This window comes from Capra hircus, chromosome 7, assembly GCF_001704415.2.
Source record: "Capra hircus breed San Clemente chromosome 7, ASM170441v1, whole genome shotgun sequence".
NCBI lineage: Eukaryota > Metazoa > Chordata > Mammalia > Artiodactyla > Bovidae > Capra > Capra hircus.
In genome coordinates, this window is record NC_030814.1 from 84,019,562 (window position 1) to 84,045,509 (window position 25,948).

Here is a 25,948-nt window from a genome sequence, read left to right on the forward strand (position 1 = left end):
AGAGGAGCAAATCGAGGCTTGCCCATTGAATACCCCCCCCAAACTCCTCCTCTCCTGGCCACATGCTCTTCGTAGATTTAAACCCCCAGGTTACTGTCATCCAATCCAATGACCTGGGTACCTAGAGATTTTCCAAGTTTCAAGTGGTGGAACTGATTTTTTGATCAAATGAAATTATATGTAGATGCCTAAGATATAAAGACCAAGTTGTGTTTTATTAATATCAATTTACCTTATAAGTTAACATTTGTAACATTTGCTTAGTATAAAATTAACGGATGAGAACAAGAATATTTTAAATGACATAAATATTGAAATTGAGAATATGAATGGTACGTCTTTTCATCTACCAGTATATACAATTTCTGTGTTTTCTTTTAAATACACAGTAACAGAAAACTCTGGTTTCATATTAAAGAGAAATAGTATCTAATTTTTAAAACTTCTCAAACTTGAAAGTGGAAACAGAATTTTAAGTAGATTTACTATCTTGAAGGAGGAGAAATTGGAAATTGGATGTCTGAAGACTGATCACTAAAAATATGTTGCAAACATAGATGTCATCACTCCGTTAGCCAAGTTGCACCAAACACTGTCAAATTTGCATGTTTACAAAGGGTGCCAGCATCCTCTGTAAGATGTGAGTGTCCTGGGTGTACATGCTACCATGTAACAGTGTGATTCAGGATCCAGACCATCCCCTGCACAATAAGGGAAAATTATATATTATATTATTATAAGATACACACCCATATATATTGTTGAGCCAAAAGTGATCATCACTTTTAAGGTTTTTATCAAGAAAATTCAGGCATGAAGAGATATAAGGAAAAGACATTTTAGGTGAAGAGAAAGCAAAAGCAAGAGTAGAAAGAAAAATAAGTGGAAGTGAGATCTGTCTGGGTGCAGTGTTTGGAGCAATATCTTTAGAAAGAGAGAAAGATACTTTGAAAATCAAAGTTTAAGGTATCAGGACTTTATTCTGAGGATTACTGGGGAATATTCTAAAGAACGGAGAAGGCAATAGCACCCCACTCCAGCACTCTTGCCTGGAAAATCCCATGGACGGGGGAGCCTGGTGGGCTGCAGTCCGTGGGGTCGCTAAGAGTCGGACACGACTGAGCGACTTCACTTTCACTTTTCACTTTCATGCATTGGAGAAGGAAATGGCAACCCACTCCAGTGTTCTTGCCTGGACAATCCCAGGGACGAGGGAGCCTCATGGGCTGGCGTCTATGGGGTCGCACAGAGTCAGACATGACTGAAGCGACTTAGCAGCAGCAGCAGCATTCTAAAGAAAGATATAAATTGGTTACAAGAAATCATCAGGTAGGTCACCTGATGAAGATACTGCAACAGTATAGAGGAATTTCAGGAAATACAAGTTTGCATCCTACTAAACGTCCTATTACACCTCTGGGCATTGTGTGACATTTTGTGGAACCTTACATACTCCAGTTATGGCATTTTGCTGTCTTGTACTTGCATACCTAAAATTTAAAGAACTAATAGTAAGTCCTTTTGAATGAATGACCCATCTACGATATGAAACGTGCATGGAAATGGCAGGAGACATTGAATCCTAAAATTGGCTCATATCGACTTAACCTGGCAGCATAAGTCAGCATGTTACAGGGCAGTTGTTCATATGTTACAGACAGATTTTGCTTTTAATTATAGTTACATATGTAATTGTGGCTCAGTGGTAAAGAACCCATCTGCCAAAGAAGGAGACATGGGTCAGTCCCTGGGTGGGGAAGATTCCCCTGGAGAAGGAAATGGCAATCCACTCCAGTACCCTTGCCTGGAGAATCCCATGGACAGACGAGCCTGATGGGCTACAGTCCATGGCGCTGCAAAGAGCTGGACACGACTGAGTGACTGAGCACACACATACAAGCAACTCCTTGGAACTGTAGTGTCAAAATCTCTAGCTCGTATGGCTGGTACCCCTCACCAAATTGCTTGGGTATTAAGGAATCATTTTGGTAATAGGACGTAAACTTTTATTTCCTGAAATTTTGATCACACTATTCTGTTGCAGTGTCCTCATCAGACGACCTACCTGATGGTTTCTTGTAACAAATTTATATCTTTCTTTAGAATATTCTCCACTAATTCTCAGGATCAAGTCCTGATACTTTACTTTGATTTTCAAAGTATCTCTCTCTCTCTCTTTCCAAAGATACTGCTCCAAACACTGTACCCAGACAGATCTTCTCACTTCCATGTCTTTTTCCTTCTACTCTTACTTTTGCTTTCTCTTCACCTAAAATGCCTTTTCCTTATATCTCGTCATGCCTGAATTTTCTTGATAAAAACCTTAAAAGTGATGATCACTTTTGGCTCAGCAACATATATATATGTGTGTATATCTGATAATAATATAATATATAATAAATATATACACAATGTAGACTTACAACAGTATATAACTCACACTAAAGATATTTAATGACACAGAAAGATTTTTCTCCCATTTTATTGAGGAAATATAAATTGAAAAATATTATAATTTTCTTTTTTTCCTTAAGAGACAGGTGTATTTTGCTTGTTGCTATTTTATGATTGGGCAGTAGCTCCATTTTATTTTTATAATAACAAATGAATTAATAAAACTTATCTCTCAAGCATAGGACAGCTTATACCATCCTTAAGTAAAATTTTGGAAGACCTTAAATCCACACTCTTCTGAATTGTTTTCACAATTACTCATATATCCAGATACTTTAAAGAAGGTTTAACCATGTGAGTGATACTGACGTTCAACACCGCATCTCTCTAATGTCCCCTTCTATCTATCCATTGAGCTTTGTTTCGGAAATCATCAGACTACCCGTCTGTTCATGTTTGCAATGATATCCCCTATCTTCACAGGTTGGGTCATACCAATAATATGCAGTAACGAAATGGGAACTGAGATTTACTATTTCCTAAAGACCTGCATGACATTTTTCAACTATTCTCCTCAACAAAGGATGTCTAGCTCTGCTGGGTCGTAGTTATGAATAACACATGAGCAGAGAAACTTGACTGTTGTTTCTAGTACAGGTATTATGTGAAGGGAATACCTTTTGGTCTCCTCTGTTGCCTTGGAGTCCTGAGATCTTGCTCGGTGGTAAGTTTGTGTGGCCACATATGCGTCTGCTGAAACAAAGAGGCTGTATTTGGTAGTCACTGATAATTTTTTTAAAAGTAGATCAGGCAGTTTTCCTTGAAACTTCTTTTCTAACTTAGCATGAAGTAGAATTAAATAGTAGACATGAAGGCATTTATTTGGAGGTATTGAAATAAGAAGGGGAATTGTTTGGTTACACAGAGGACTGCAAGAGGACCGAGGAACGCAATGAAGAAAATTATCAAGCATGCATGTTGTTTTTAAGCGATACTTGAGACTGATATGTGAAACAGCTGTGTTGTTGGGGTTTTTTTTCTTGTGCCAGCTTTCCTTATTTGATTGATTTTTCTCTCTGACAGCCCACTGTGCTGATAAATGTGTCCATGGTCGCTGCATTGCTCCAAACACCTGTCAGTGTGAGCCTGGCTGGGGTGGGACCAACTGCTCCAGTGGTAAGTGTGCACCTGCCGTTGTCTGTCTCCGGATGCTTTTGCTGTATGAGCCCCTGTCTCCACGGGTTTCCCTCTGCAGCCCAGTGCAGAATGTGGTGTGGATCCCCAACCCAGCTCACAAATAGTGCTTCTTTGAAATCTCTACATGTGTTATACATAGGACTGTCATGAACAGAGTATAAAGAAAGACACTTGGAAAGCAGGAGATCTCAGTAATCTGATTCTAATACTTCTGTGAATGTGAATACATATTCCAGAGTAGGATCCAGAATTCAGATTCCTTCATTCAGTAAGGCAGTTGTGGTAACACAGCTATTGTATTCTGACATCTGTTTTTACTTGTTCATATATCTAACATATTTTCTTGGTGATGAAAATTTACCACTTGTTGGTTTTAAAGCAGAAGCAAAATTGATATTTTCAATTGTTGTTTATTTATCTCTGAATTATGAGGTACCAATAATAAGTACTTTCTCAGATAACTGGGGTGAATTACTGGTAGTAAATGAAAATTCGTGACCATTTAGGTACTAATTCATAATATATGATTTGTCTCCATTGTATTAGAATTATAATTCTAAAATGATGGTGTTTTGGATGATAAACAAATTGCACTTAAAATCCTGTATTCATGATTATGAGGATTAAATGATGTAATGTCATGTAATACAGTTGCTTTTCTAAATTTCACAGTTAAAACTTAAGTTTTCTGGCTAACTCCTTGCTGCGCGTGTAATTGTGTACTCTTCTTGTTCCTTTATACTTCATTTTGCCTCGAAAAATGTGAGAAAGAGCTGAAGTGCAACTCAATTGTAATGCATTAAATGTTAACATTTAGAGAAAGGGAATAATAGTTTTCAAATTACCAAGCTCTCATGACAACTCAGGTTTGTCCTCGTTGCCACCAAAGAATTTCTGAAACCAGTCAAAAAGAACATCAGGCTATGTATAATAGATGAGCTGGTTTTAGGAATTTTTACTTGCTTCCCTTTGGAATTGGGGAAGTTATTCTTCATCTTGTTAGAACTACTTTGTTTTAGGCTTGTGATTTCCTGGCTGTCTCTAAAACAGCATCGATCTCCAGGGGAGGTCCTGTGCTGTCTATGCACAGAACATTCCATGTGAAAGAGCCTTTTTATTGTGTCTTGGGGAGTGTGTGTACATATCTCTCTGTCCCATTCCAATGGGTAACTGTCTTGCAGGGTTTCGTTTGGCTTCTGCTGGATATCAGGAGGAGAGTGGGCATTTTGTTCACACTGTTGAGGCAAAATGTTTAGGATGTGGGATCTGGCTCATGTCCATTTTTTTGGCTAACTGACCTCAAGTGCAACATTGCTTTCACTGACTTTTCCAGCTTAAAGATCAGTTGTGCCTACACATTTAGAAGAAAAATAACATTATTGTATAAACCATTGAGAAAGAGAAGAGTGGCTGTATTCTTCATCTGAAAAATGAGATTTGCTATTACTAATTTCAGGGGGAAAGTTGTGGAATAATTTTAGTCATAGTCACACTTTGTCTCCTAAGAGCTGCAGCTTACCTCGTGCTAAGAGATCAGGCTGAAGTGTGTATAAATGAAAGGAAAGCCAACATGGGTTTCAGACTCTCTAGAACTGACTTAGGCCTTCTAGAAAAGTAACTGTTGCTTTATTTTGGAATTGATGAACTTTTTAATGAAGCCTCTAGAATTCTGCTAGAAAGAAACACATGTTCTTTCAATTCTGGGTGAAGATACTGAGGTGACTTAGTTTATCCTCCACAGCTCATGTTTTGGTATTATCATGAACAGAAGCATCAATAAACGTGGACAGATATCTGAGAAAACATTTCTGACACCTTTTTTAAGCACCTACATTCTGTTCTGAGTCAGAGCACTGAATTTTGTTACTTGGGTTTTGTCTGTAGTTGTTACCCTAATATGCCTCATTAGGAGGTGTGTGATTTAATACTCTCAGCCAAACAATTCTTGAAGCAAATGCATACTCTAGTAACCTATTGAGTAGCAGAGTTAAAATGACCTACTTCCCAAGGATTTTTATCTCTCTGTATCTTCCTCTCTGGTTATCATTATGCATATATTTGATACTATATGTTAGACTGAGAAAATGATTTCTTTTTTAATTAGATCAATTCCTTGTATTAGTCAGGGTCCATTCAGGAGACAGAAATTGTAATAACTTTTTCGACTAAACCTTTCATTTTGGAACAATTTTAGTAAAGTTACAAGATAGTAGAGAGCTTCCATATACCCATGCCTAGTTTTTCCTTTAACATCTTAAGTTAGCATTAGCTTGGCAAAACTAATTGCCAAAAGAAACTGACCTGAATGCAGTACTAGTTAGTTCACTACCAGCATATTGCTGTTAAACTCTAGACTTTGTTTGAATTTCATTATTAGTATATTTTTTTGTTAAAGTCCTCTTTCTTTTCCAAGATCCAGTCCTGGCCACTACACTGCATCATCATGTCCCTCCAGTCCCCTCTGGTCTGTGACAATTACTCAGCCTTTGTTTTTCATAACCTTGACAACTAGCCAGGTATCCTGCAGAATGTCTCTCAGTTTGTGTTTTCCTCATGACTAGACTAGGGGTACAAGTTTTTAAAAGAACATCACAAAGTTGAAGTGCCCACCTCATGACATTCTATGATGATATCATGGTCTATGATCATATCATTGTATGATGATCTTCACATGACATCACCGATGATGTCATCACTCGGTTAACCATCATCATTTAGTGATGTGTAGTGTTTGCCAGATTTCTCCACATAAAGTTATTATTTTCTCTTTCCCATTTCTGTTCTCCAGAAATAAGTTACTAAGTCTAGTCTGCCCTCAAGGGTGAAAGGTAGGGATTAAGCTCCATGGTTTTGGGAGGAGAGATTATCTATATATGTTATTTGGAACTCATCTGTGAAGAAGATTTATTTATTTATTCTCTCCCATTTAGTCAGTCATTTATATCAGTGTGGGCTTATATATATTTATATGAAAAAGCAATATATTATTTTGTTGCTTAAATTGTTCTAGATTTGGCAATTGGGCATTGTTTTACGTGGCTTCTGTGTCCTTTTGACATGCCCTGGTCCTTTTGTTTGGCTCTTATGTTTTATTCTGTCTTTTGAGCGCTTCCTTAATTTCTGCTACTGTAGGATTCTTCAGTCTCACTTTGTGTTTTTCCTACTTTGGTCCTAGAATGAGCCATTAAACAATTGTATTTAGAAACCAAGATCTGGATACTGGAGGTGCTCATTGCTCCTGGAAAATATTGTAACTTGAGCAGGGAAGGTTTATTAAAAAGAATTATTAGCTGTAACAGGAAATTGTTGTGGGCATTGGCTAGTAGAAAGTAGATAACACTGAAAGGAATACAAGAATGGCAAATATAAGGGACACCCATACTCCCAGGGCTGAGATAGAACACGCAAAGAGGAAGCCCCAGTAGGGGTATGGTACAGACCCTATGAGAACACAGCCACAGCTTACTGAATGGCAGAGAGGCTGCTGTGGTTTACTCCTCATGGGACTTGCTGGAAATCTGCTTTCTGGAACTTGCTAGAAATCTGTTCTGTAGGATGCTTGAGAAAGCTGTTCTGGAGACATGTCTTATCAGAAGCACTGTTTTACTGGTAGCCCGAGGGAGGTGCCCGGGATGTTGCTAGCTAATGGATGCTGCTCGTCACAATGCACTGTAGGAGCTGAGTGTTGAAGAAGTTGCCCACGCTGGAGGAGCAGGCACTTTAGGAGTCAGCTGAGCTGGCACGCTAGAAACACAATGGGAAGCGCCTTCCTCTTGCAGTGTCTCTCAGCACCCTAGGAAAGTGCTTAACAGTCAGCCAGCTGGCAAGGAAGGGCATTCACATGGCCCACATCCAGTTTGTGGATAAAAATGGAGGATAACTTTAGCACTGAGAAGCAATAAAGTACATCCAATCTACTCCTTTGGTTCCTTAGGTCTCCTATACACCTTTCTATACACATTTGAATTCTTGCAGATAAACAAAACAACTCAGCATTTCCATCTAATAAAACACAGCCTGCCATCTTACAAGTTAGGATGCTCTTTGCTGTTTCCTCAATATAAAGAGATGCAGGCACCAACAGTCGTAGTACCCTTTGCTGCTTCTGTTAAATTTTCCTGAAACTCATATGAAGTCCCGCTGAATATCTAGCTGTTGCTGTTGTTTGGTTGCTATGTCCGGCTGTTGTGAAACCCCGTGGACTGTAGCCTGCCAGGCTCCTCTGTCCATGGGATTTCCCAGGCAGGAATACTAGAATGGATTGCCGTTTTCATCCCCAGGGGATCTTCCCAACTCAGGGATCAAACCCATGTCGCCTACGTTGGCAGGCAAGTTCTTTATTCCTGAGCCACCAAGGAAGTCAAATATTTTGTTACCTAGATAGTAAAGTTACCTTCCAACAACTTTTATTTTATATAAAATAAAATGCAAAGAAAGAGAAGAAAAAATAGCTTCTACAAATAAACCTGTAGATGTTATAAGCAAAGAGAACTCTTTTCTGCAATGACGCACAGGCTGTACTTGGGTATATGGACTCTTTTTTCCCCATTTCAGATATCTCCCTTCTCAGCCCAGACCTCAGCTGCTTAGGGTTCTTTGCCTGGAGGAATGACTCAAACCTCCACTCCTGAATTCTCAGTTGTCCTGCCTTTTTTTGGTTGTTGACTCTATTAACCTTTACTGCTGGGCATGTGAGTTCCAAGAGGTGCCCCACAGAATCCCTTGGGTTCCAGACAGAGTTCAGCTTTCTCCCAGTATGTAGCAGCAACCCAATCCCCCCTTGATGATCAGGATAAGTCATTCCAACCAGAAGAATAGCTCCTTTTATTTATATTATGAGTTTAAAATGAATAAATTGATAACTGTCACACACAACTATCTGTCTTGTATATTTTTTCCTTCTCGATATATACATGGGAGATTAAGTCTGACAGTTACCTTCCCAACCACAAGTTTACAAAGGCTGCCTTTGGAGATTTAGTATGACTGTTCACCTTGTCAGTGGATGGACAGATTCCTATATGTGGTGTATAGTCAGTGTTCCTGAGTCTCAATGTATCCTCTGTATGAAAAACCAGGTGTGTGAGAGAACTGAGCAGAGTTTGTTTGCTTGGAGTGAAATCATGGTTTATTCAACTAGACTTAGGCATACTGCTTCTTTTTAAATTTGATTAAATGATTTTTTAAAAAAGCACACACGTATTTTATGTTTATTGGCATCCTGATGTGTACCCTAGCCTATATGATGTTAATCTATCTTGCCTCCACTTCTTTCTTTCCTCCTCTTTCCTGTTCTCTCTCTGTTCCCACCCCATCAATATCTTGAGTCTGTTCATCAATCCTGGATTTCTCTTCCTCTCTCACTGGATGATAAACAGATCCTGGAGGGTAGCGGCTGTGTATTATTAATCCCTTTAGCCTCCACTCTGCTGTCATGTGACTGGAGCACAGTGAGTGTTTGTTTCATTTAATGAGATTGAGTGTGTGACTCTGAGACGGTCATTCATGTATTCATGATGTGAACTTTCATTGATCACTGTGTGCAAGGAACTGTGCTGGATGCTGGGGGTAGAGAAACCATTGGCAGTTGCTGGATCCACGGAGATCGAAGTCCGTAGAAAAGCAGACAGACATGTAAGTGTCTTGTCCTGGGGAAGAGAACAGCCTCAGGAGAAGAGGTGGATGGAAGGAGCCATAAATGGTGCTGGGTGGAGCAGTGAGAGATGTTCTGGGTAGACTAAAAAGAAGGACCTGATGTAGCACTGGAAACAGAAAGAAGACTGCTGTGTGGTGAGGGGCCGGAGAAGGCAATGGCACCCCACTCCAGTACTCTTGCCTGGAAAATTCCATGGATGGAGGAGCCTGGTAGGCTGCAGTCCATGGGGTCGCGAAGAGTCGGACATGACTGAGCGGCTTCCCTTTCACTTTTCCCTTTCATGCATTGGGGAAGGAAATGGCAACCCACTCCAGAGTTCTTGCCTGGAGAATCCCAGGGACAGGGGAGCCTGGTGGGCTGCCGTCTATGGGGTCGCACAGAGTCGGACACGACTGAGGCGACTTAGCAGCAGCAGTAGCAGTGGTGAGGGGTGATGCAAAGATGCTAAAGCATAGACTCATCTTCCGGAAACTTGGCTGGAAGGTCAACAAGAAGGAGCAAAGAGACAGGGAGTTAGTAAAAGACAGATGCAAGCTCAAGAGCAAATTGTGTGTGTGTTTGCTTGCTTTTGATTGTGTTTTAAGGTTAGAGAGGCTGAGAGGGAAGTGAGAGAGGGAAAGTCTGGAGGTTTAATGGAGAGGTCATTTAAATGAGGGAACATGGCTCCTGAGAAGACAGATGGCATCCTGACTCTGATGGAAGGATTGAAGTTCAAAGTATTTCTGGTTCCCAACAGAATGAGGGAGGAAAGAGTGGCTGGCAGCATGTGGATAGGTTTCTGAGCTCAGGAGCTCATGGGCAGTGGGGAGGAGGATCTGAGCGGATTCATGTTTGATGACCTTTCTTCTTTTGGTGAACTGGAGAAGAGATGACCTGCTGATACCAAGAGGAGCAGAAGTTAGACACGCTGATGATGACAGCGTCATCATTAACCAGTGCTTCCTGTGTGCCAAGCGTTATTGCAAGGGCTTTATAGGAAAGAACCTCATTCAGTGCTCAACAAGATGAGAGAGCTACAGCTCTTGTTCCTATTTTACAGATGAGAAAATGGAGGCACAGAAAAGTTAAGTGTCTGGCCTACGTTTATACTTCTGGTAAAGAATGGAGCTGGACTTGCATCTCATTCAGAGCCAGTAATTTTAACAAGAGTATGGTGCCTTCTGAAGTGGGAAAGGAGGTTTCATGAAGGTGACGAGGTCAGGGATACCGAGGGGAACGACAACAGGAGGCAGGACTGATACCACCAGACAAAATAGCAAAGGAAAGTTCCTGAGAGATGTGGAGGGTGTACAAACATGCCATTTAAAATGACACCAATTTGGCTGGATGCCTTAGTAATTTGTAATTTCCTCATTTGTAACATTAAGGATGTTGGACCAGATTATATGTATCATCCCTTTCAAACCTATGATTTTGTGTGTGATTTACTCTCATAAGTATGTGTCTGCAATCCCCAAGACCTTTCTTTGTTTCAGAAACCCTTTAAACCTTTTGTATGAGTAGCAATAACACATTTGTTCTCTCAGCCCATATAATTCTATTTGTGATTTTCTAAAGGTCTATAGAGAAATTTATTTATCCTCTGGCCAGAGGGCATATCCAGAAACACACAGAGACACATATCCTGAGTCAATCAGCAGCCAGCAAATAGTTCTCAAATGCTTGTTTCCCAGACTTTTGACATTAGCACCAAGTAGAAGCAAAAAATTGAAATTAATTTTGGTCTGAAATATACAGACTGAGGTTTATGTCGTCATCAATAGCATTTCTGGTTAAATGTACTTAGAGTTAGTCAAAACATGCCTAGGAGGCCAAATTTGCCCAAACATTTCCAATACAGCATTAAGAACATAGATAACCTTTTAGATAAAGCAAACATGCTGTGCTGCTTGGAGTAAGTAATAAGAATTTGCCTGCAGGATGTTCGAATGGGGGAATCCATTGGAAAGATATTACAAGCCAGAAATTGTAAGGCACAAAAAGCTGACTTGTTTGCCAGCAAGGTCTGTTGATGTAAAGGTCTATTGACTGGATACAATGGAGGATCAATGTTGTCTGGGGAGAGAAGATACTGGAGCCCAATCCTTGTGGCAAGTTGTTAACATACCCATCACACTGTCAGAATTGCTTTAGAAATCAGGTTGATGGAGCAGCAGGAATAAGAGTGGATCATTTGGGTTCACTGGCCTGGGGGCCAGACATTGATGGCAGGTGGGAAGGACTGAGCTCAGAATGAATGTTTCATCAGAACTGCATGAAAGCAATTTCACTGATGGACTGTGTGAGTGATAGCGGTCACGCACAGAAACTGCTGATTATGCCCTCGTGAAAGTCTGAAATCTGGGCTGTTGTTGGTTCCTCTTTGGAGGGGCAGACAATCTCTTTCACTTCTACTTACTCAACTCCCTTTTGGAACTGACTGGCAGTAGACTTCATGGTTCTCAATTCTGTGCTGTTTCGATGCCTCACATTCCTAAGCTTAAAAGAAGTTTCAAAGTATCTATGTCATATACTTGTGAGAATTAAATGATCCAATACCTGCTGAGTACTCAGCACTCAGCACTGTGCCTGGCGGCATGATAACGGCTCAATAAATGATGTGAACATGTTAGTCACTCAGTCCTGTCCAACTCTGCGACCCTATGAACGGTAGCCCGCCAGGATCCTCTGTCCATGGGGATTCTCCAGGCAAGAATACCAGAGTGGGTTGCCATTCCCTTCTCCAGTGGATCTTCCCAACCCAGGGATCGAACCTGGGTCTCCTGCATTGCAGGCAGATTGTTTACCATCTCAACACCAGAGAAGTCCTGCTTACTTAACAATTCCTTGTGTGACAAAGGTGCCTCCCACCAGACTTCGAATCAGTCCAGCCTGTGGACTAGAGAATAGATGGAACAGCTCTTTGTGGATATCTCATTTCTAGGTGATGCGGTGGTAAAGAATCCACCAGCCAGTGCGGGAGATACCAGAGACGTGAGTTCGATCCCTGAGTTGGGACGATCCCCTGGAGAAGGAAAATGGCAGCACACACTCTGGCATTTCTTGCCTGGAAAATCCCATGGACAGAGGAGCCTGGTGGGCTACAGTCCATGGGGTCTCAGAGTCGGACATGACTTAGCCCCCGTGTGCAAACACATTTTGCCCTGCAGGCCACACCCTTCTTGAGCAGGAGCCTCTCTTCCTTCACAGCTGCTTGCCAAGAGGCTCCCCAGACAGAGCCTCTGGTGTTGTTTTTCTCCCAGCCTCTGACCATGAATGTCCTTACCAGATGAATTCATGTCTGGTTTGTATTGCGCTGGGCATCCTGAGAACACTATAGATGTTTATGTTACCCACGCTAGTCAGTTCATAAGCTGTAAATACAAGGCTGGACTGTCATTTTATTTAACTCCACTACACATCATTTATTGATTTTTTTTCCTTTTTTTTTTAGCTTTGAGTAATTGCCCTGTATATCTGTTTATCAGAAAACCCTGGTTCAACCTCAAAAATCTAACCTTTTGCTACTCTTCCCTGGTGCTATTCAAATCCAAGCCACCATCCTCTCTTAATTGTGATCACTCTAGTCTCCCTACTGCTGCATCGACTCAAGCCCCACTGGGGTCAGTTCTCTCTACTGAGACCAGAGTGATCTTGTCAAAATGTACTTCAGAACATGCTGCTCCCCTTCCGCAAACTCCCCAGTGTTTCCCATTATTGTTAGCATAAATGCCAAAGTCCTGATGTAGTCCACCAAGCCCTGTTTGATCTGTCCGTCCATACCTTCCTGCCCCCTCTTCATCCCACGAGTCACTCAGGGTACCACATTGCTTAGCCTCTGCCTCTTTTTCCTGGAACACAGTAGTTCCATTTTTGCCTCTGCACTTGATATTTCCCCTGACGAAAATGCTCTCCTCCTTGGAGCTTTGCATGGCTGGCTTCTTAAGGCCAATGGACTTGCTAAGTGTCGCCACCAGGAGTGGCTTTCCCTGACTCTATATAAAGAATATTCCCCCATAACTATCTATTGCATCTTCTTTTTAATTTTTTATGGCACTATTTGAAAATACTTCATTTGTTCACTTCTTTTTTGGTCTGTATTTCCCTCCAGGATATGAGGCCCATTGAAGCATGAATTTTGTCTGTTTTCTTCACTGCTGCCTAGCTAATTTATTCACCTAATGTCTAGCACAGTTCTGGGTATCCAATGATTCTCAGTAAATATTTGTGGAAGGAAAGAATGAAGGCATAAATGTTTCAGGAACAGTAATGGATACAAACAGGAGATATGAGGGATGAGGAAGGTTCTACCTCTTTTTTCAAATGCTTTCAGTTTAATACAATTGGAAGTCCATCTACAAATACATAGGCAAAAGGAGTCAAGGAGGAAGTGGTCAAATGTCTTCTAGAAAAGGGCATGACCTGAAGTCCTTCCTTCTGAGACCTTGAGGGGGCTCAGGCTCCAGTGATTTCAGGACTCCCCTTGGCTGTGTACACTGCAGATTCCTTCATCCTTGGTAAATTTCCATGCACTGGCAGCTGCAATGAGATTGTAGAAGCCAGGTAAGATGGACTAGGTGTGGTTTCCATAGACTCTGAAGACACTGTATACATAGGCAGCTCCTCACCTTCAAGAGAAAAAAGTCTGTAGAGTATAGTGAAAGTGAAGTCGCTCAGGCGTGTCTGACTGTTTGTGACCCGTGGACTGTAGCCCACCAAGCCTCTCCATCCTTGGGATTCTCTAGGCAAGAATACTGGAGTGGGTATCAGTTCAGTTCAGTTCAGTCGCTCAGTCGTGTCCAACTCTTTGCGACCCCATGAATCGCAGCATGCCAGGCCTCCCTGTCCATCACCATCTCCCGGAGTTCACTCAGACTCACGTCTATTGAGTCTGTGATGCCATCCAGCCATCTCATCCTCGGTTGTCCCCTTCTCCTCCTGCCCCCAATCCCACCCAGCATCAGAGTCTTTTCCAATGAGTCAACTCTTCTCATGAGGTGGCCAAAGTACTGGAGTTTCAGCTTTAGCATCATTCCTTCCAAAGAAATCCCAGGGCTGATCTCCTTCAGAATGGACTGGTTGGATCTCCTTGCAGTCCAAGGGACTCTCAAGAGTCTTCTCCAACACCACAGTTCAAAAGCATCAATTCTTCGGTGCTCAGCCTTCTTCACAGTCCAACTCTCACATCCATACACAACCACAGGAAAAACCATAACCTTGACTAGACGAACCTTAGTTGGCAAAGTAATGTCTCTGCTTTTGAATATGCTGTCTAGGTTGGTCATAACTTTTCTTCCAAGGAGTAAGCGTCTTTTAATTTCATGGCTGCAGTCACCATCTGCAGTGATTTTGGAGCTCCCAAAAATAAAGTCTGACACTGTTTCCACTGTTTTCCCATCCATTTCCCATGAAGTGATGGGACCGGATGCCATGATCTTCGTTTTCTGAATGTTGAGCTTAAAGCCAACTTTTTCGCTCTCCTCTTTCACTTTCATCAAGAGGCTTTTTAGTTCCTCTTCACTTTCTGCCATAAGGGTGGTGTCATCTGCATATCTGAGGTGATTGATATTTCTCCCGGCAATCTTGATTCCAGCTTGTGTTTCTTCCAGTCTAGCGTTTCTCACGATGTACTCTGCATAGAAGTTAAATAAGCAGGGTGACAATATACAGCCTTGACGTACTCCTTTTCCTATTTGGAACCAGTCTGTTGTTCCATGTCCAGTTCTAACTGTTGCTTCCTGACCTGCATACAGATTTCTCAAGAGGCAGGTCAGGTGGTCTGGTATTCACATCTCTTTCAGAATTTTCCACAGTTTATACTCATATGGTATTGTGATTTCTGAAATGGTGGCCCCATGACTAAGAAAGGTATTTGAAAATCAGTCCTTACTTGAATGGAGAATGCTTATTAAAAATGTTGCCATCTAAACTTGAGGATATTACTTCTCAAGGTAGAAATTTTGTATGAGGATATAAAGCTTAGCTAATAATTTGTACCAAGATAGAGTATGAATCAGAGATTGCAATGGCACCCCATTCCAGTACTCTTGACTGGAAAATTCCATGGACGGAGGAGCCTGGTAGGCTGCAGTCCATGGGATTGCTAAGAGTCAGATATGACTGAGCGTCTTCACGTTCACTTTTCACTTTCATGCATTGGAAAAGGAAATGGCAACCCACTCCAGTGTTCTTGCCTGGAGAATCCCAGGACGGGGGAGCCTCATGGGCTGCTGTCTGTGGGGTCGCACAGAGTCGAACACGACTGAAGCGACTTAGCATTAGCAGCAGAATATGAATAGTAAGAAATTAGGCGAAGAATTCAGACTACAGATTATTTCAAATCACATGGCCACCATATTCTGATGGCAGTAATGTGCTTCCTCGCTGTTCTGTGCAGAGTAAAGGGATGAAATATACAACGTTAGATGGTTCTGTATCCTCACTTGTTACCTTATCTGTAAAATCAAGCAGGCTAATACCTGATTTTATTAAAGCCATGTACATTTCCTCTCATAAGGTTATGTGTGTGTTAATTATCTAAAATTAAGTGCTCTGGTTTAATATATAGTCCAGTATCTTTTATGACTGTTTCAAATATCTTATTGTTTGTGATTGTCAAAGAATATATATTTTTTAAATACTTGAAACTTTCTTCCATGAAGATAAGACTAAACAAAAACTGTTTTATTCCTTCTTTGGTCAAAATACCTTTTCATTCATTGACAACCTAGTTGACTTTAAAAAGTTTGAATATTTTACATGTGTGTTAGAGCAGAGTAATCATGTTTGAAATAATGGGATATAATCTTTGCATCTTTGTAACAGTGGAAATTCAGAAACAAATAAAAATGGCATTGAATATGAGAAACGGTAGATTTATTGGGGATTGTTAACACAGTATAGCCATGTAGCCATTCATTCCTATAAAATTCTACATAGTATTGATAATATACCATATTAATAAGTGTTATCAATATTAGTAGGTCTCAATATCACAATATTGGGTGAAAAATCAAGATGCACAATAATATACACATTTTTTATAAAACTAATAATTCAATAAAAGGTAGAAAGTAATGAAACAGTGGTATTTATACTACTTATAAAGACTGTTTCAGTAGGATAAGTATAGTAGAGGTTATAAGTGCCTTGCTCTTGGGCCATAATTCTATGAAAACCTTATGGTTTTGCTACTCACTGCTCTTGCACACAATGAATGGAAGTAACTTCCAAAGAAAGTTTAAATTTTAATGGAATTGGTTTGAACTTGATTAGTATATAGCTGTGAATTTTTGTTCGTACACTAAAGAAAAGCGCCTTTATCCTTACAAATAAAAATGGCCTAATGTTGTAAAATGAGCATTACACAAACCAGATTTATCCATGCTGAATGTTAGTTCTTAAAATAATTAGACTGCACCAAAGTTAAATGATTCTTTAGGACAAGACACCATAAGCAAAAGTAAAAGAGAAGGAAGAGAATGGAAATATTTTTGTAATATATAAAACAAAAGATTAGTGTTGAGAAATAGACTATATAAAGAACTCTTAAATCAATAAGGAAGAAAAAACCTCTCAAATTTAAATTAGGCAAAAGATACAGTAAAGTAATTCAGAGGCATGGAAACCTGATTGGCTAATAAGCATATGAGAATGTATTTATCCTTGTATTAACTGAGGAAGTGCATGATAAAGGAACATGATGTCATTTTTCACCATCTGATTGGCGAAAGTTTAGAAGTCTGACAATGTTGCATGTTGGATGAGAATGTGAAAGGAAGCCTCCACACACTGCTCTCAGGAGAGTAAGTTGGCAGAATAAATTTAGAGAGTGGTTTGGCTGTCTCTAGAGTAAAATTATTCTTTGTGTACACCATATGATTCAGTATTTTTACTTCTTTATAATTTGTATACCTTGGAGAAACCTTTGCATTCATGTATAGGGGATATAGTCTTTGCATCTTTGTAACAGTGAAAATTCAGAGACAAGTAAAAATGGCATTAAAAAAGAGAAAAGATAAATTTATTGGAGATTGTTAACACAGTGTAATGCCATGAACCATTCATTCCTATAAACTTCTATGTAGTATTGATAATATACCATATTAATAAGTGTTATCAATATTAGTAGATCTCAGTATCATAATATTGGGTGAAAATCAAGATGCACAGTTATATACACATTTTTTTGTAAAAGTAATAAATAAAATGATTCAATACATTATTTCTGGACACACAGACTAGAGGATACACATTAAAATCCTGACAGTGGTTCCTTCTGGAGAAGGAGTAGTAGTTCTTTTCTTTCAGGAAAGAACTGAAAAAAAGGTACAAAGGAGATAAAAGGGACTTTATAATGTGTTATTTCTTTCATTAAGTGATGAAGCAAATGTGATGCACTGCTCATAACAGTTAATTCTAGGTTGTGGGTATGTGAGCCTTTGCTGTAGTATTAAATAGTACTTGTCTTCTGATTAATTTTTTTTTTTTTTTTACTCAAGAAAACTTAAAATTTTCAGACCATCCTGTTAGCATTGAGGGTTTGAGGCCTGGTTTTCCTTACTGTTGGAGTTCAGGCAAATCATTTAAGGCCTTTCAGCCTCTCACATCCAGGATGGAGATAATAAGTATTTGCACAGTGGTAGTCCTGAGTACATATCCTTCGGTACTCACCTCCAGCCCTCCTCCTCTGGGAGCCTTCCGCCGTCCTTGCTCTCCTCTGCCCAGAGGATATAAGGCCTCTGGATATAAGGCAATGGATGGAAGGCCTCTGTGTTCCTCGAGCATCCTGTGCACGGCAAGGCTTATTGTTGTTCCACTACTCAGTCATGTCTGACTCTGTGTCTGCCAGATTTCAGTCTGCCAGGCTTCCCTGTCCTTCACCATCTCCAGGAGTTTGCTCAGACTCATGTCCATTGAGTCAGGGATGCCATCCAATCATCTCATTCTCTGTTGTCCCCTTCTCCTCCTGCCCTCAATCTTTTCCAGTATCAGGGTCCTTTCCAATGAGTTGGCTCTTCGCATCAGGTGGCCAAAGTATTGGAACTTCAGCTTCAGCATCAGACCTTCCAGTGAATATTCAGGGTTGATTTCCTTTAGGATGGACTGGTTTGATCTCCTTGCTGTCCAAGGGACTCTCAAGAGTCTTCTCCACCACCAAAGCAAGGCTTATTATATTAGCACATTCTTTTCTGATAAGTCTCACTGTGGGCCAGTCTCTTCCAGTAGATAAAGAAAACTATAGGACAGGTCTTAGGGAGGAGGAATAGTAAGTGCTCAACAAAAAGAACTTAGTAGCCATGGAAACTGCTTCAGTTCAGTTCAGTTCAGTCGCTCTTTGTGGCCGACTCTTTGCGACCCCATGAATCGCAGCACGCCAGGCTTCCCTGTCCATCACCAACTCCCGGAGTTCACTCAGACTCACGTCCATCGAGGCAGTGATGCCGTCCAGCCATCTCATCCTCTGTCGTCCCCTTCTTCTCCTGCCCCCAATCCCTCCCAGCATCAGAGTCTTTTCCAATGAGTCAACTCTTCACAAGAGGTGGTCAAAGTACTGGAGTTTCAGCCCCAGCATCATTCCTTCCAAAGAAATCCCAGGGCTGATCTCCTTCAGAATGGACTGGTTGGATCTCCTAGCAGTCCAAGGGACTTTCAAGAGTCTTCTTCAACACCACAGTTCAAAAGCATCAATTCTTCGGTGCTCAGCTTTCTTCACAGTCCAACTCTCACATCCATACATGACCACTGGAGAAACCATAGCCTTGACTAGATGGACCTTTGTTGGTAAAATAATGTCTCTGCTTTTCATTATGCTATCTAGGTTGGAAACTGCTTAGTACATTTTTAATGAAAGAATGAATGAGCAAAAGAGCAAAACTATAGCAAGACTTTATAGAGCAAAATATCCTGTAATGGCTCTCGAGGTTGTTATTATGCTTTTGACTTCAGAGAATATAAATATAATCCCCCCAAATCCCTTACAAATCCCAGCCTACAATTTATATCCTGGTGATTTTCCTGCACCGTGAATAGAGTCATCAATATGCTCTCATTGAGAGACATCAACATTTATATTTAGACACTTTAAAGAATAAACATTTCACGCCCTTTTCCCCAGCTCATCGCTTGGGATAAGCATCCACTGTAGTTAAAAAATGACAGTTCATGCTTCAAAACTTCATTTAATAAACATTTTTTGAAGAAGAAGAATAAAGGTTCTCTCTCAGCCACTGAATAATATTAATATAAACAGCACTGGGTGGTTGTCAACAGCGATTGCTGGCAGTCTGTCAGCTCTCCAGCCGGCTTTTTGACATGTGAAGGACATGAGGTTTTAGTGCTTTCAGAGGATCTGGAAAATACATTTTTATTGTTCTTCTTCATGGATGGAGAAGCTTTACAAACTTGTTTTATTTTTAAAGCACTTGATGTTTTGAATGAGGATCTTTTCTTTTACATTAACAAAAGGGAATGACACACCATAGCCTTGTTAGCCTGAGGCACAAGGAATGAAATCACAGGGAGATAAAAGACCCTGAGGGAACCACGGCTTGGGAAGAAAGGGTATATGTTTCAGGAAGAATCGTGTTTTTCTATCCTTTGAGACAGCAAAATATTATTTTGGTCTCTTCTAAAAGCTACTCACTCTACAGAGATACTTTCTTGAAAATGACTTATTGGTGCTTTGTTTACAAATGAGACTATGAAAGGCTGAATTTTCTTTCCTGTTAATTTCTCTAATAATCACAGATTATCCTGTGTTTAAAGTCAATGGAGAACATCGCAGTGAAACTCCATGTAAAAATGTATTTTTACGTCCATATAGCTGACTGATATAACCTAATAGATGCTTGACATTTAGATGTTAAGGGCACTTATAGACATAGTTACTTTAAACAGCAACCCTGGTGAGGGTAGTTATGTATTATAAACTGATGTCACTTTCCCTATGATAAACATGAGTTCTAAGATTCAATACATTTTTCCGTTTTAAGTGTCTGGTAGAGATGGGTCGCACAGAGTCGGACACGACTGAAGTGACTTAGCAGCAGCAGCAGAGATGTATCCACAAGGTTCTAGAACTCCATATAGTTCCACAATTTTACTTCTTTGATTCCAGAAATATTAAACCAAGACAAAAGAAAAACAAAGAACAAAAAATGGACTACTCAGCTCATCTAGGGTTTGTTTAGCCCTAACACAAGTACACAGAATTGAGCTCTTTTGTTATTCTCTATAATTGAGAACCAGTTGTTTTAACCAATACAGTATTGTAAAGTAAAATAAAGTAAAAATGAAAAAAAAAATGCTGATCTATGGAGAAAAAAAAAAAAAAAAGAAAGAAAGTATATTATACTTCAAAATGTGTTTCATGGCTGTGTCTGTGGTCTTGGTGGATGTAGATAAGCCGGAGAAAAATCAAGTGCTGGGATTGATGCCTTCTAATATGGCAGATCTTTGAGATTTTATTTATCACCATCTACTTCTTTACTCCAAGAGGACAATTTCTAAGAAGTTCACATATTTGTTTCTAAGTTTATCCTTTTACATTTCTGAGCTTCATGTGTGAGCCTGCACCTCTCTGGACACATTAATCATCAGCAAATGAGAAATTTCTAAATCCAGTTTTTAACTTACATTGAAGAATAGGATGTAAATTAACATTGGGTTTCATCCCAGGCCTGAGCTTTTTCCAATTGGCTTTATAAAAAAAAAAAATGGATGAAAAGAGGAATACCAGGGCTTGGTTTTTACTATATGGAGTTACTGGGCAAGTTGTGTTTTGGAATTCACATTGTGAGAACCAACTTGTCCTCTTTGGCGTGAATGATTCATGCAAGGCAAACAAATAATACAAACGACAGGCCTGTTATTCCAGCCTCATATACAGCTGGAGGATGTTTTTTCAGGGTTGGGACATTTCACTGAGCCAGCCACGAAATAAAATTTCAGCTGCCACCAGATCTGTGCTGTGTCATACATACCAACAAGTATTTTAGATGTAATTAGTATGTTTCACTATCCCCATTTGACAGAAAATTAAGTATAATGAAAGTCAGGAACTTGTTCAAATTTCATGGCTAAGAAGTTGCCGTGTCCCCGCTAAGGTCCAGGCCTGTCCAGTGTTAAGCGATTGTACCCCAGCTAAGTGATTGATGAATTTTATAACAAGGTGAATGTGATGGTAAACATTACTCTTTTCTCTCAGGGAAAAATGATTTCATCCCCCCCCCCCCCGCCCCTCCGAGGAAGGAGTCCTTTGGGTAAGACACTGTATTAATGTGCCCTTGTTCCTTTCTCTGGGAGTCTCTCTCCATTTAGTACGTCTCTGTATCTCTAATTGTTCTCCTTTCTTAATTCTTGGTCTATACAGAAACAAGAGATTTACTAAACCATCTCTCATTTGTTCAAAGATTTTTTTCCTATGGCCTTGGTTTTGTCAATACGTGTGTGGCTGTGGATGTGTTGGAACATTCCTTATCAAGCCATTCTGATGAGCCTGTACTAACACTTTGGAACCTGGGAACTGTCATTTAGGCAAACAAGTATTACTTCTCAAAACACCTGTGTGACTTTTGTCCTACACTGTTCCCCCTTGAAAAGCTGGCGAAAGCCAGTAACGTGCAATGGTAGCAGGACCTGTAATTGTGGTGGTGACATGGGATGGTCTGCAGGGCACGTGCAAGATCACAGCTTGGGAGACCTTGCTTGGTTTGGATTGAACTCTTGCTTTTGCTACTTGAATACTATGTGACTTTGAGCAAATTAATATCTAAGTCCATTTTTCACATGATATGGTGGAACAATTATACCTCGCTCATTGAGTTATGAGGATAAAATGATATAGCTGCATATGCTGACACATCTTCAAAACTCAATGCATCTTGAAATCGCTTCTCTCTTTCCCTGTTTCTTGCATGGAAAGCTAGACTGAGGGTTTGAGGTAGGTTCAGTTCAGTTCAGTTCAGTTCAGTCACTCAGTCATGTCCAACTCTTTGCGACACCATGAACCACAGCACGCCAGGCCTCCCTGTCCATCACCAACTCTGGGAGTTCACCCAAACTCATGTCCATCGAGTCAGTGACACCATCCAGCCATCTCCTCCTCTGTCGTCCCCTTCTCCTCCTGCCCCCAATCCCTCCCAGCACCAGGGTCTTTTCCAATGAGTCAACTCTTCACAAGAGGTGGCCAAAGTATTGGAGTTTCAGCTTTAGCATCAGTCCTTCCAATGAACAACTAGGACTAGTCTCCTTTAGGATGGACTGGTTAGATCTCCTTGCAGTCCAAGGGACTCTCAAGAGTCTTCTCCAACAACACAGTTCAAAAGCATCAATTCTTCAGTGCTCAGCCTTCTTCACAGTCCAACTCTCACATCCATACATGACCACAGGAAAAACCATAGCCTTGGCTAGACGGACCTGAAGTAGGTTAGGAAGGAAGAATGTACCTAGAATTGTGATAATGGTTTTGCAGGTTTCTCTGCTTGTCTATGGAATGAGGTTCATGATATTGTACAGGAGACAGGGATCAAGACCATCCCCATGGAAAAGAAATGCAAAAAAGCAAAATGGCTGTCTGGGGAGGCCTTACAAATAGCTGTGAAAAGAGAGAAGTGAAAAGCAAAGGAGAAAAGGAAAGATATAAGCATCTGAATGCAGAGTTCCAAAGAATAGCAAGAAGAGATAAGAAAGCCTTCCTTAGCAATCAATGCAAAGAAATAGAGGAAAACAACAGAATGGGAAAGACTAGAGATCTCTTCAAGAAAATTAGAGATACCAAGGGAACATTTCATGCAAAGATGGGCTTGATAAAGGACAGAAATGGTAGGGACCTAGCAGAAGCAGAAGATATTAAGAAGAGGTGGAAGAATATACAGAAGAACTGTACAAAAAGGAGCTTCATGACCAAGATAATCATGATGGCGTAATCACTCACCTAGAGCCAGACATCCTGGAATGTGAAGTCAAATGGGCCTTAGGAAGCTTCACTACGAACAAAGCTAGTGGAGGTAATGGAATTCCAGTGGAGCTGTTTCAAATCCTGGAAGATGATGCTGTGAAAGTAGTGCACTCAATATGCCAGCAAATTTGGAAAACTCAGCAGTGGCCACAGGACTCGAAAAGGTCAATTTTCATTCCAATTCCAAAGAAAGGCAATGCCAAAGAATGCTCAAACTACCACACAATTGCACTCATCTTACACGCTAGTAAAGTAATGCTCAAAATTCTCCAAGCCAGACTTCAGCAATACATGAACCGTGAACTTCCTGATGTTCAAGCTGGTTTTAGAAAAGGCAGAAGAACCAGAGATCAAATTGCCAACATCCACTGGATCATTGAAAAAGCAAGAGAGTTCCCGAAAAGCATCTATTTCTGCTTTATTGACTATGCCAAAGCCTTTGGCTGTGTGGATCACAATAAATTGTGGAAAATTCTGAAAGAGATGGGAATACCAGACCACCTAACCTGCCTCTTGAGAAACCTATATGCAGGTCAGGAAGCAACAGTTAGAACTGAACATGGAACAACAGACTCGTTCCAAATAGGAAAAGGAGTACATCAAGGTTGTATATTGTCACCCTTCTTCTTTAACTTCTATGCAGAGTACATCATGAGAAACGCTGGGCTGGAAGAAGCACAAACTGGAATCAAGATTGCCAGGTGAAATATCAATAACCTCAGATATGCAGATGACACCAGTCTTATGGCAGAAAGTGAAGAGGAACTAAAAAGCCTCTTGATGAAAGTGAAAGAGGAGAGTGAAAAAGTTGGCCTAAAGCTCAACATTTAGAAAACGAAGATCGTGACATCTGGTCCCATCACTTCATGGGAAATAGATGGGGAAACAGTGTCAGAATTTATTTTTTGGGGCTCCAAAATCACTGCAGATGGTGACTGCAGCCATGAAATTAAAAGACGCTTACTCCTTGGAAGAAAAGTTATGACCAACCTAGACAGTATATTCAAAAGCAGAGACATTGCTTTGCCAACTAAGGTCCATCTAGTCAAGGCTATGGTTTTTCCTGTGGTCGTGTATGGATGTGAGAGTTGGACTGTGAAGAAAGCTGAGCACCAAAGAATTGATGCATTTGAACTGTGGTGTTGGAGAAGACTGTTGAGAGTCCCTTGGACTGCAAGGAGATCCAACCAGTCCATTCTGAAGGAGATCAGCCCTGGGATTTCTTTGGAAGGAATGATGCTGAAGCTGAAACTCCAGTACTTTGGCCACCTCTTGTGAAGAGTTGACTCATTGGAAAAGACTCTGATGCTGGGAGGGATTGGGGGCAGGAGGAGAAGGGGACAACAGAGGATGAGATGGCTGGATGGCGTCACTGACTCAATGGACATGAGTTTGGGTGAACCCTGGGAGTTGGTGATGGACAGGGAGGCCTGGAGTGCTGCAATTCATGGGCTCACAAAGAGTCGGACACGACTGAGCGACTGAGCTGAACTGAGCTGAACTGAACTGCTTGTCCAAGTTAGTTACCCTATTCTGTGTGTGCTCTCACTTTCACTCACTCACCACCTGTATCTTGAGAGCAGCCCTGTACCAGGTACTGTGTGGACCTAGTTTTCTGGTCAGAGTACTCAACTAATGGCATCAGTACTGTTTTCACAGTGAGCCTACTGGCTTTTTTGATTACATAGAATCATTTTCAACTTACAGCTCTTCAGATCTGATCGTCCCCTTCATTTTATTTTCTCTTTGAGAAACACCCTATGTTTTCACCTCTGAGATAATTTCCTGTTCTTAGTGCCCTCGATGTTGAGTCACTGGCTGACCCCATAAGCTTGCTCAGTGGAAGGTCTTATCATTGGCTGCTCCACCTTAATGGATCATATTAAATGAAACACATCATTGTGAGGTATTATGTTTAACCAAAATACTCAATTTCACTGCCTCAGGAGCAGAATGGCCTTGTGACCAGCATCTGGACTTTTGTTTGCTGGCAGCCTTGGGTTTGAATACTGATGCCACAGCTGAGTGTTTTTGGATGTTTTTCCTAAGTGTTCTCATCCTAAATATCCTCTGTGTGCTAAAGGTGATAATTATACCACTTTGTTGGTGCTGTAAGGACTAGAGAGAGGTGGGTAAAGCACGGAGCATAGGGCATGACACAGTACAGATGCTTAGCAGATCCAACTATTTAAAAACAGAACTTTTCACTTGCTTTTCTCCTCCCACCAGAAGGATACATTCAATTGCAGAGAATTTAGAAAATCTAGTTAATTCAGATGAATTAGAGAAAAATCACACACAGTCTTAAGATCCAGAATAACCAAGTGGTCCCATATGACCACGGACCTTGTCAGTATCTGTCTCTGTGTCTTTTTCATTCTCCCTCTTCTCCTCTCTCCCCCTCACATTCGGGTCAGTCATATACAGTTGCCGACGAGGTCATTTGTAACCTAAATTAATGACAGTTTCATGTAGTTGATTCTAGTCTAAAATTGAATCATGTGATACATATTTTTAGTCTACTTTTTACAGTTAAGGATATTTACAAACATCTTTCAAGTTCACTGGGACTTCCCTTGTGGCTCAGCTGGTAAAGAATCCACCCGCAATGTGGAGACTTGGGTTTGATCCCTGGGTTGTGAAGATCCCCTGGAGAAGGGAAAGGCTACCCACTCCAGTATTTTGGCCTTGGGAATTCCATGGACTGTATAATCCATGGGGTCTCAAAGAGTCAGATGCAACTGAGCAATTTTCACCTTCAC

General features: G+C 40.7%; 1 protein-coding gene across 1 annotated transcript in view; it reads left to right on the plus strand.

Annotated features, from left to right (window-relative positions):
• The window catches only part of MEGF10 (multiple EGF like domains 10), a 184,239-nt gene that overhangs the window by 90,659 nt on the left and 67,632 nt on the right, over window positions 1-25,948 (plus strand). The window contains exon 5 of the mRNA XM_005682686.3: window positions 3,478-3,570. Within this exon, the coding sequence (XP_005682743.2) occupies window positions 3,478-3,570 (93 nt within the window). The remainder of the gene's footprint in view (window positions 1-3,477; window positions 3,571-25,948) is intronic.